The sequence below is a fragment of the Melanotaenia boesemani genome, chromosome 20, assembly GCF_017639745.1.
Source record: "Melanotaenia boesemani isolate fMelBoe1 chromosome 20, fMelBoe1.pri, whole genome shotgun sequence".
Classification (NCBI taxonomy): Eukaryota; Metazoa; Chordata; class Actinopteri; order Atheriniformes; family Melanotaeniidae; genus Melanotaenia; species Melanotaenia boesemani.
This window is the reverse complement of record NC_055701.1, coordinates 18,708,213-18,720,546: the sequence shown is the minus strand read 5'-3', so window position 1 is coordinate 18,720,546 and position 12,334 is coordinate 18,708,213. Positions and strand designations below refer to the sequence as shown.

The following is a 12,334-nucleotide window of genomic DNA, read 5'->3' as shown; positions in this document are numbered from 1 at the left end:
ATCTGATTTGGTTTTCTGCTGCTGCAGCTCATCTATTTTAATGACATATTGTGAGTAGAGATGGTATTCTGCATATGTTGGTTGTAACCAGTTACTGTTGCTATGCTATCAACTCAAACCAGTCTGCCCATTCTCCTCTGAAATCAAGAAGACATTTTTGTTCAGACAACTGCTGCTCACAGGATATTTTCTATTTTTCACACCCTAGAGATAGTTGTGTGTGAAAATCCCAGTAGATCAGAAAGTTTTTGAAATACTCAGAACAACCATGCTACATTCAAAGTCACTTAAATCCACCTTCTTTCTCATTTTGATGCTTGAACAAGTCATCTTGACCCCTTCTAGTTGCTGCCATGTGATTGGCTGATTAGTTAAAAAGCACCTAAGACAGCAAGTGTACATATCCAACAGTAAAGTAACTCATCCTGCATTGCCAGTGGATTTAGCTCCTTTTCATTGTTTTTCCACATAAACAAACAAATGAACACGCTTAATCAGGTCTTTTATTGTAAGGCACCAGAGGAGCTTCCTTACTGCTAAAAGGTCAATTCATTCTCAGAGTACACAGTTGCTTGCTTACATCTTTTTGTTTTTAGTAGCAGATATTTTTAAAATGTGTGTTTAGAAACACATTTAACAGTTTGCTTCCACAAAAAAAAGAAGAAAAAATACAACAAAAAAGGATAAAACATTTACAAACCTAGAAACAATGTTACATTTTACAAGCTACTGAGAGAATGAATGGGAGAGGAAAAACAGGGAGAAAAAACATGTTAAACAACATTGTGCCTCTTACTGTAGGCTCGTTATGCTCACACACATACACACAACACCAAGGTCTTTCATGATACACACACGTTAAAAAGCAGCTTTGAAACTTACAAAAATGCTTTAAAAAATATGTATATTGATATATTCATATGTATACAAATTGGCCCTTCACAGCAAAACAAACACACACAAACCATTCACATGTCTGATTTTTACCAAAGATTTTCCACACAGACTGAAGTCAGTTTACTTGAGTGCAAACATGTGATCTGTTTCCGTGCTCAACATATGAAAATCAACTCTCCCGGGAGACAAAACTGTTTACCACCCCCCCAAAACAACACGAACACAGACAAGAAGAAGAAAATGAAACAGAAATGAGCCACAACTGAAGTGCTTCTCAAATCGAAATACAGAGGAGAGTTTTACACTTTTTTTTTTCTTTTTGGATGTGCTCGGAGATCAGAGGTGGCTTTTCACTCATGATATCGTAGGATGACAACATACAGTGATGAAAATAGGACAGTGAAAGAATGCAGGAGTCAGGAAGGCACAAACAGACCGACTTGGACAGTGGTGGAGCCCGAAAGGGTTCATTGGGGCGGCTAAACTGAGACCATCACTTTAATTCGGGTGTCACAGAAAATGATGTCATTATTGTTTTTTTCAGCACATAGTTACAGAGTACGTTTACTTAAATGCAGAAAGGACCGGCATGTAGAAAGAATGCATTCATCTAATTGTCATTTCGAGGATCCAATAAGATCAGAAGCAGTTTGGGGTTTTTTCCCCTGAATTGCAGATAAAATTTTATTTACTCATTTTTCTATCAAGTCAATTAAGTTACAGCCAGGTTTACCTCCCGCTATAAAGGTTTATTTTTATTATATTTTTACTCTGGTCTTTGTGTCTGTTTTATTTGTTTATATATTCATTTTCACTTCACTGTTTGTGTAGTTTTTCTGATTTATTTAATTTTTACTGTAGCACAAAATTTTAATACATTGTTCTTTTAATTTTATTTAAATTTATGGTATTAATGGTACCATTTTAGGATTTAAGAACTAAACAATTTGGCAACTGCTTTTATCTGCCCCTAATGTTTCCTAATAGCAAACCTACTAAATGCTAGTGTTTACTCAGTTCTTTATATAGCAGTTTGTGCTACAATCCGGTGGTATAAAGTGCTATACAAATAAAGAGCTACTTATTTATTAATAGTTTAGTAGTTTCTACATGCAACTCTAGTTCTATGAGTACATGAGTGGTCCTCTGAAGGACTTGACTATTGGTTGTGTGGGATGGCATGTGAGGTGGTCAGGCTTAAGACGGTGGTGGACATGGCCCCCCTTTGGCTCCACCTCTTTAAATGAGAGTACACCTGCCATAAGCACCTTATTCTGACCTGAAAAGCATTGCTGCCCTCTGCTGACTAAATAGTGAACATTTCTCAATCAAAACACCAAATTCAAACATGCCATCTACAACTTTTTTCTTTTTTTTTTTTCATTTCATAAAGAATTCAGCATATGACATTTGATTAACTGGATATTAAATTATTTCAAAAGGCAAAGACACAACGATGTGTTTCCAACTTGAAAACATTAATCTGTTGTTTTCTGAGCTTGCATCATTTTTAATCGGTGATCAGTTAAGATTTTTCCAGCTGTAAGAAATGGATCTATTTCTTTTGTGCTCTGCAGGAGAGTGTTAAACGTTTACTGTGTTTTTGTGAACATCCATCTGATCTAACTTACATAATCCCTCCTTGTGAAGCACAGTGTAACTTTAAGAAAAGTGCTATACAAATAATGCTCAAATGACCAAATTGCAAACCCATACCCCCCCACCTACAACTCACTTCTTGCATTTGAAAACTAATTAATTAGAACAACTTAAGTTTCAGTTGGCTAATGCAGGGATCCTCAATCCTGGTCCTCGAGGGCTGGTGTTCTGCAGGTTTCAGAAGTTTCCAGCTGTCACACACTTAATTCAGACCCAGATTTGTACAGCTAATCTGCTAATTACCCACTCATTTGAGTTTGGTGTGTTGCAACAGGCAAAAACATCGAAAACCTGCAGAACACTGGCCCAAGAGGTCCGGAGTTGGCTATCCCTGGTCTACATAAAGCATGAGGAGGGTCATGTTAACAGCAACATGTTGACATAACAGAAGGCTGAATTTGAGGTGAGATGTGTCTGCTAGTAGCATCCCATTCAGTAAGACCCAATCTAATAACAGGATAAATGGCTGCTGAGACCTGTATTCAGATTTATCTGAATTTTGATAAATAGTTGATTTTTAAGTTTGCTGTTTGACTGGCAATACTGCTGCACAGTGCAATTCAAAAAAAGAAATGCACAAGCTATTAGGTGGGGAAAAATATAGCCTATCCAGATACAGTTGCTGTATGCAGTAAAGTATGTATTGCAACAGAGCTTGTGCTAAAGAGATTTTGTTTTTTTCAATAAAGTTTTGTTGAAATATCTTTGCAAAAGTGTGTGTTTTTCTTGAGGGTTATGATTAGGGATTGTTTGGCATGCAAGCTTTTGCAATTTAGGAAATTGTAGGATTAGGGTTATTAAAAACAAAAACAGCAGGGGGAGTGCACAAAATTAAAAAGACATGAAAACACCACTGTTTGATACAGTATTAGTAGAAACTGAACTAAACTAAAAGGCATACAGTACTCCTCTGTCTGGTTTTAAAATGACGTCCTGTTCAAATTTAGTCAAATTCCATTTTTCATGACAAATGTAGCAAGTTTTTAAATGTGGGAACATTGTTTGGCCCAAAGGTACAAGGAAAATACTTAAAGAAAATCATTAAGTAAAACAACTGTCTTCTTTCCAGCCACATTCACTCAAACACACAGATACCTTTTAAGGACTAATGATGCTCTTGCCTCACTTCACAAAAACAAGTCAAAAATCCAATCATCAACTGAAAAGAAAAAGAATTCAGAGCTTGAACTCTCATCTAAAAGACAAATCATGGTAAATTCAATCTAACACATAGCAGCAACAGCTAAACCCATGAAACATGAATTAACTCCCAAGCTGTGTATCTTACCCAACTACTGATATCTTAGGCTTGACTCACCTGACAAGTAAGAAGTCTCTTTAAAAACTTACAATTAACATCAGACTAAGATGTCTTTTGGTTCCAAGAAGATGAATTCATGACAAAACTAACCAAAGAGGTTTTTATTTCAGAAGATATGAAGATGGAGCTGTCATATGTCATACTTGGAGGAGAAGGAGTTCCAGAGAACTGGGATGATCTTAAAACTGCTTATTGGAACTGGAACATATCAGCAAGCGAGAAACAATGAGGGGGACTACAGAGGAAGTGGACATAAGCACTGACACAAGTCAGAAAAATAAATCTGCCAAAGGCAGATTCACGTTCAGGAAGCTGCTGTTATGGTTTCATCCTCAACTCTCACTCCAAACAGGAAAACATTAATCTTGCGTTAACTCTAACAACAATGGCCTACACTAAATAAAAAAAAAGCATCTATTAAAGTGTAGAAGCCAGAACCGAATCTATAACCACTAAATAAGAGCATTAACTCGCAGTTTTAGAGAGTTTCCTCCTCTGCACATCCAAAAGTTTTTAGCTCCATCCTTTTTCCATCATCCCTGCGGTTTCTGTTCTACAACATTCAGCAGCCAGACTTACATCAATCACCATATACAGTTACAGCTTAACCTTTAACACCCCCACACACACCCCCACCCTAACCTCCTTGCTGTGTCTGCACTAGTCTGACTTGTCGCCATCCTCTCCTCTGGGCGCTCTCTCCGCAGCTTCTCTGGCCTTGTCCTCCTTCACTGTCGGTGGCTGGCCATGAGAGTAGTTGGCCAAGATGGAGGAGAGGGAGAGTAGGCCGGAGCTGGAGGAGACAGCAGGCAGGGAGGGTGGGGTGAGGCCTAGGGGCAGTGGGGTCACAGGCAGGGCCAGACCCTGGAGCTGAGACAGGTGCTGCACCTGAAGCTGTTGCTGCAAACACACAAATAGAAAAGAAACAAAGAAGATAAGAATGTACCTTGAAACTAGTTATGGAGAAAACAGTAGTAATCTGCCTCTGCAGAGTATTTTCTCTGTTTTATATCTGTATTACCTGTGCATACTGGCAGATGTTTAACTGAAACATTTCAATTACTTCTAAACATAGTTATACATAGTGCGGTATGTATGCACAGGCAAAAATGTATACATAATTAATTGATAAATAATTAGATAATTAATTAGATCAAAAATGTACATTTAAAGTTAATGGTTAAATGAATGAAGGCAAGGCAAGTTTATCTGTATAGCACAAATCAACAACAGAGTGATTCAAAGTGCTTTAAAGAAACATTGAAACATCAGAAAATAATAGAATAGAATAGAATAGAATAGAAATACTTTATTAATCCCTTTGGAGAGTCCTCAGGGAAATTTGGGTAACAAGCATAATTTAAAATTAAAAACAAGAGAAAAGGTAAAAAGAGAGAACATTAGATAAAATCAGCATTAAAACATGATCAAGTTTCAAAATTCAAGCTTAAAAAATACAGATGCAGATTTGGACTTTTAAATAAAAACTAGTGAAATGCAGCAGAGGTTCTTCTTGTGTTTCAGCTGATCTGAGGCTTTATGGAAGTTTGTTTCAGACATGTGGAGAATCGAAGCTGAATGCAGCTTCTCAATGTCTGGTTCTGGCTCTGGGAACTGATAAGAGACCGGATCCAGGTGGCCTTAGGGGTCTGTTAGGTTCATACTGGGTCAAGGTCACTGATGTATGTTGGTCCTAAACCATTCAGAGCTTTATAGACCAGCAGCAGAACTTTAAAATCTATTCTCTGACGAACAGGCAGCCAGTGTAAAGACCTCAGAGCTGGACTGATGTGGTCCACTTTCTTGGTCTTAGTGAGGACGCGAGCAGCAGAGTTCTGAATAAGCTGCAGGCGTCTAATTGACTTGTTTTAGATAGAACCTGTAAAAACACTGATACAATAAAGCCGACTAAAGATGAAAGCATGAACTAGTTTTTCCAGGTCCTGCTGAGACATCAGATCTTTTACCCTTGATAAATTCTTAAGGTGATAGAAGACTGACTTTGTGATTCACTTAATGTGTTCTTCAAAGTTTAGGTCTGAGTCCATCACTACACCCAGACTTCTGGCCTGGTTGGTGGTTTTTAGGTGTATAGACTGAAGCTCTGTGGTGACCTTTAACTGTTTCTCTTTGGCTCCAAATACATTCACCTCAGTTTTGTTTTTGTTTAACTGAAGAAAGTTCAGACACATCCAGTCATTAATCTCCTCAATGCATTTACCAAGAGCCTGTACGTGGCCTCGGTCTCCTGGTGAAATTGTAATATATATTTGTGTGTCATCTGCGTAGCTATGGTAACTAATTTTGTTTTTCTTTATGGCCTGTGCCAGTGGGAGAAAGTAGATGTTAAACTGAAGAGGCCCCAGGATGGAACCTTGGGGAACTCCACTTATAATTCTTGTCTGCTCAGAAGTAAAGTTACCTGTTGACACAAAGTACTTCCTGTTCTCCAAGTAGGTTTTAAACCAGTGTAGTGCCGGAAAAACTAAAACTGACAATTTTCAATAGTCAAGACTGACAATTACCTTTTTCACGATCTTATTTAAAATGGAAGATTTGAGATCAGCCTATAGTTGTTCATTTGTGTCTTGCCCATGCACTGCAGACAAAACCTTCCATTTTTATGAAAGACTACCTTTTCCCAACATTTTTATAAAAAAAGTATATTTGATTCCATTATTTGTTTACGTTCTTTTCTCTACAGGTGAAATATTCCTTGCGCCACTAAATGCAACATAGGGCACACAACAGTTTTAAAGAATTCTTTTTCATTAAAAACTGCACCAAACGTATCTTTGAAGAGAAAATGTTTTACAACCACAATTCCAAACAGTCGGGGTGCTGTGTAAAATGTAAATGACAACAGAAAGCAACAATTTTCAATTCTCATAAACTTATATTTTAGCGATTAACAACGTAACTGATGTTGAAACTAAGACATTTTATCATTTATGGAAAATATTAGTTCATTTTAATTTGATGTTAGTGACATCACAAAAAGGCTGGAACAGGGTAATGTTTACCATTTGCTCAACAGTCCTGGGCTTTCTATTTTTTATGCTTTAAGATGTACCTAATTTTTTCTACTGATAATAAGTTTGAATCTTCACAGATGTGTAAGCTCCACTCCATAGGCCCTAATGCAACCTATCAGAGATGCAGGTTTTCAAACTGTCTGCTAAAAAAAGAAGCTGGGTGGTTCCTCTCCTCTTGTGGTCTCAAAAAAAAGTCAAATTTTGATCCATCTGACCACTGAAAAGTTTTCATTTTAATTGAGCTTGGTTCTGTAAAAGATGGCTTTCTCAATCATGGCTTTTTCTTTGCGTGATAGACCTCTAACCTGCATTTATGGATTGCACAGCAAACTGTGTTTCCAGTGATTTCTGGAGGTGTTACTGAGCCCATGCAGTGATTTCCAGTTGGGAATCAATCTTTTTTTTTCCGCAATACAATGCCCCAATCATGATAACCTTCTGCCTTTTTACCTTAAGCATTGTCATTCTCTGAATCTTTAGATGATATCATACACTGTGGATGCTGGGATCTTCAAAGTCTTTGCAATTTGACATTGAGAAACATTTTTCTGAAATTGTTTCACAATTTTTAGGTTCAGTTTGTTGCAGATTGGTGAACCTCTGCCCATCTTTACATCTAAGACGTCTGCCTCTCAAATGTTTCTTTTATACCCAGCCATGTTACTCTGGACTTGTTGCTAGTTAACCTAGTTACTTGTCAAATGCTCCTTCTGGTTTTTTTTTGTGCTCATTACTTTTCCACCGTTTGTTACTAATGTGAGATATGTTGCTGCCATCAAGTTCAAAACAAGCTTTCTGTTTCAACATCTGATATGCTTTTATGTTCTATTATGGAACAGTTCAGGCTGATAATGGTTTTGTATTTTTACCCTTTCAAAAAAAAAAAAAAAAAAAAAAAGAAGAAGAAAATCTCTTGTTTAAAAAGTGTTCCTTTCCCTATCTTATTTTGACCTTAACATCAACCATTACTGTTAACTTCCAAGTAATTACACTGCTAACTGAGAAATAGCTACCTTTAAATCTTTGTTGTATTATTTCATGGCCTCCTTTTGCTTTGTGGGCATAATCATTATGATTTTTTTTTTTTTTTTTTTAGGTCTAAGCAGTCACTAAAAGGACGTCATGGTGGCTGTTTCTAGAGGTTTTATAAATCTTAAATAGCTACCAACATCTGGACTTTCCTGATTGACAGACCATATCTAAATGCAAAACCATTTGCACAGTGACCTTATTACTTTCCTTAAACTAAAAATTTTTGAAAAAAAAAAAAAAAAAAAAATGTGATAATGTTTCATCTTTAACTTGAATCGTTTTGAGATTCATTTCTTCCTCTATGTAGCCAGAGTTATAAATTCTGACACAGTGGACAAAAATGCAGGGATAAATAAACCAGAATATCTCACAGCAGCATCTGGTGGCTGTTGGAAGTTAATGCAACATTAAATTTAAATGGTTCTGGGTCTGCTTACCCGTATGATGGAGTTCATCTCAGGAGGTGTGACCTGCTTGGCTCTCTCTATGGCGCCCATGACTTGCTGTTGGTGCTGAAATTAAGACGTTTTACATTCATACATATGATTTAATGTGGCTGAAAAAAAATAATCATGCATCACACCTGATTTTCCAGTTACTTAAAATCATTATTAAGAACAGTATTAATAGCTGAAACTGTAAAACACTTAAGGTAATACCACCAGAATAGTAATAATAAAGGGAAAATTGTATAATTAAACTAAAAGTCTGTAGCTCACACTAACTTTATAACACCCACTAGACAGAAACTGTCATCCACTATAGGTCAGAATTGTGAATGCACATGAAGGTGTAGCCGTCATTACCTCCTGCGAAAGGTAAGGCAGCACTTGAGCACAGATCCCGTTGAGTCTTTTCACTATTTCAGCCTGGAAAGGAAACAGCAGCAAGACACCAGTCAGACCAGCAAACCACTAGACCTGAGCTGTTAGAAGATAATTAGAAACAGTTACTTACCTGTTTGTGCATTTCAATGTTCAGCCCATAAGACATTTCATAATACTGCAATACACAGAGTGATGGAAAGAAGAATTATAATCTATCATAGCTCCATTTTTCTGTACCTTTTCATATCTCAAAGGCATAAGACTTCAGAATCAAAACCAACTTTTTTCTACATTAGTGATCTAATGAAAATTCATGCGATCTTTAACTGAACATTGGCTATCAGAGAAGCTTTCAGAATCTGGCTCAAGTGTTGAAGACATGCAAAACGTGCTGCTTCCTCGCAGATGTAATCATGTACTGCTGACAGAATAATTAAAAAGAATAGTTAAAAAGAATACATTTTTAACTCAGGATAGTTAATCAAGAAACACACAATAAAAAGAAAGATTCAGTGCATCGCTTACCATGATATAGTGACGCTGCATCTCTGACTTTTCAGAGGCCAGTTTATCACACTCCAACTTCAGACTGTAGAAACATTATAAAATTCACACAATGAAGATCATCTTTTATTTTTCCTGCGTGCCAGTTCAAGTTTAACCTTTAGTTAAGTGGTCTATCTCTTAGCAAAACGTGTAATAACACATTAGAACAAAAAGTAAATCTAAAACGGAATTAGTGATTAGTAAATCGAGCGAAAATTAACTAAAGATGACATGTACTGAAAAAATGGAAAAGCTATTGCCCCTAAATCTGTTCAAGGAAGTCTTTCTAAGTAAAGTAACTAAATATTAGGTGTGTGTGTGTGGCTATGTTAACTTTTGTACCTGTGGTATTGTGCTTGGAGGAACTGGAACTCATCCTTGATGCGGTCACAGGAGTCAGAGGTGGTGAACTTCAGAGGTTGACTGGACTGAGAGGATGCCTTGGGAAAGAGCACAAAAATTCCTGCATCAGACCTAGAAATATGTGGACTGTACCAGGACCAGGACCCTCAGTCTAAAACCAGCATTTGGACTCTCAACCTTTGCTTTCACACACTAACACAAAATAGACACCATTTCCAGATACAGTACAGATGTCATGGTGTGGTGCATGTGTTTTAACCAAAGCGTCTAGAGTTTGTTTAAAAACAGCAGCTTAACCTCTTAGACTAACACTTTCAGAGGACAGCCCAAACAAAGTTCAGCCTAAAATTGTCTTCACCTCAGATTGCATGAGGATGGCATAAAATAAGATTTTGGACTGATAGTACAGTGCCATCAACCAGAGTAAAGAGGATGTCCACAGCTGTCTTAAAGAAGTTGATATAAGACATCTGTTGGCACAAAAACAATGACCTCCTTCACTCTTTTAGGAGTACCAAGTATGTTGGTCAAGAAAAGGTCTTCACATAAGGCTGAATGGTTCCATACAGACCATATGTGAGAGGTATTTAGGCTGCATTAGAAGTCTGGTTATGTATAGACTACACTTAACTCATCAGCACAAAGCTGTAATCCAGGGTTTATCTGGGTCCCTAAACCTCATTACGCTCTAAATGAGTGGCACAAGGGCAAGAGGTTTGTAGATGGATTATGGGATTTAACAAGGAACAAGGAGTTGTTCGGTTGCACAGAGGTCAAAAAGCTGCATCCATAGGGCAAACCGTACCTTGCTCACTTTTCATTTTTCTTTGAAATTAATAATCACATCCCAATCTAAAAGTGTAATCTCACTCTCTGCTAAGCAGTAGACATTTAATTTGGTTCTTACTTTAAGTTCACATAAATCCACTCTGAAATTATATTATTTATATTTTTCCTCAATAAGTGCAAAACAAGTAAGTAGACTGATTGGCCAACTACACTGTTTCTGAACCCAAATAATCATGATTCTAATATTATCCTTTCCATAGCATCATCTACGCAGATGCTGCACAGATGTAGAGGAACTAGACAGAGCATTACAATGGAGCTGTAATAACGTCACAAAAATACATAAATAAAAATCACCCACCCATTTTCATTTTATTCTTTTGAAAGAGGAACAGGAGTCACATGCTGAAACTAACCAACAGCTATGGTACATGCATGTGCTCTCTTATTTCAGGAACCAGCAACTTTATATGGGCACATTGGATGTTGTGCTTTGGTTAATGCTAAATGTTGTTTTGTGTGTTTGTAGAGCTCTCCCTTTACTTGCGGTTTTCATAGATAACTTTTCTTATCATCTTATACTAGAGAGGGTATTAAAATACACACACATTGCAACGTAGTATGTGTTAAGTAAACGAATAGAGTTGGAACCACTGGTTATAGTTAATGAGACGATTGTTTCCATGACTAAATCAACAAAGTGGTAGAAAAATATGATAAGGTTTTTCCCTTATTGAGTCTTTAATTGTGCAATTAGTATATTTAGATTTGAATTTAATTAAGTTATGTACTTATTTTTACACGCAGTTTGGTTTGTTGATACAGTAACGTAGCATGACTTCACTTCACTGATCAACTACTCAAATTAGCTGTTTTGAGCAGGATAGCTAACAGCTACTTGGTTACAGTCGCAAACAAGCCAAAAATGGCGATTCTACTAGTATTTACATCGCTTTCAAGCTTCGAGATGCCATTATTTAACAGTACAGACGTGGTGAAGAGATGCAGATAGGTCTGTGGCATTGTGAGACAAGCTGACAGCTACCTGCAACCAGCAGCGTTGCTGTTTTTATCAGCTGTCGACTGCTAGCTAGCGTTAGCTCAGCTTCCACTCGGGATAAGTTCAAACAGCCAACTTACCGAGTGCCTTGATTGAGGAAACATCATGTCAGCAGTGTGTTTCGCCGTGTTTCCTTGGACTGGTCGAACAACAAGGCTAGTTGGCTAAGCTAACAGGTCCCCAGACGATATCAAATGACTGGAGAGGCTATATGCACTTTGCACTCTGTCATCCTTTAAAATCACATTAGCTAACGTGAAAGCAGCGGTAGTCAAAGATGGTCTTATGGTCTTCGCAGTCAGAAATTCCGCCGTCTCCGAGGATGAACAAGCTAACGAAAAGAAAAGACTGCTTCAAAGGAACATCAGGTCTTTGGGAATAACGATAACGCTACGCCTCCCCGGGGGAAACCCTGGATGTTGACACATGAGCCCCAGACTTTCCTTTGCTTTGAAAAGAGCAGTATCACCCGGAACATAAACCGAGCAGCGGAGGAGCGGGCGCCCCGTGTGACGCAGAGCGGAACTGGCCGGCTCTGCTGCCAGGGCCGCAAACAGAGACACGGCGGCCGCTAAGAAGCGTCTAGCGCCCCTGGCTAGCTTTCAAAAACTCACTTTTTTTATTGTACTGTAGGGACCATTAGAAAACCATTATAATACAGTCTCAGTGAAGTCAGGTCAGGTGTAAGTCATGCTGCATCAAAATCTACAAACTTGTTCCCAAATAATCTTAATAATCATGTTAAATACTGAATGAAAGGGTTTGTTATAACAACAAATTCAATTGAAAATAGCACAATAAATAA

At 37.6% G+C, this 12,334-nt stretch overlaps 1 protein-coding gene across 1 annotated transcript; it reads right to left on the bottom strand.

The window, feature by feature from the left end:
* Positions 1-1,561: 1,561 nt before the first annotated feature.
* On the bottom strand, positions 1,562-12,042 carry LOC121631092 (TLE family member 5-like). Its single transcript, XM_041971759.1, has 7 exons — positions 11,610-12,042; positions 9,660-9,757; positions 9,297-9,360; positions 8,902-8,946; positions 8,751-8,813; positions 8,382-8,456; positions 1,562-4,777 (listed from the first exon to the last, which is right to left on the bottom strand). Exons 1-7 carry the CDS (start codon positions 11,634-11,636, stop codon positions 4,538-4,540), a joined length of 612 nt encoding a protein of 203 aa, XP_041827693.1. The 5' UTR covers positions 11,637-12,042; the 3' UTR covers positions 1,562-4,537.
* Between the last annotated feature and the right edge of the window lie 292 nt (positions 12,043-12,334).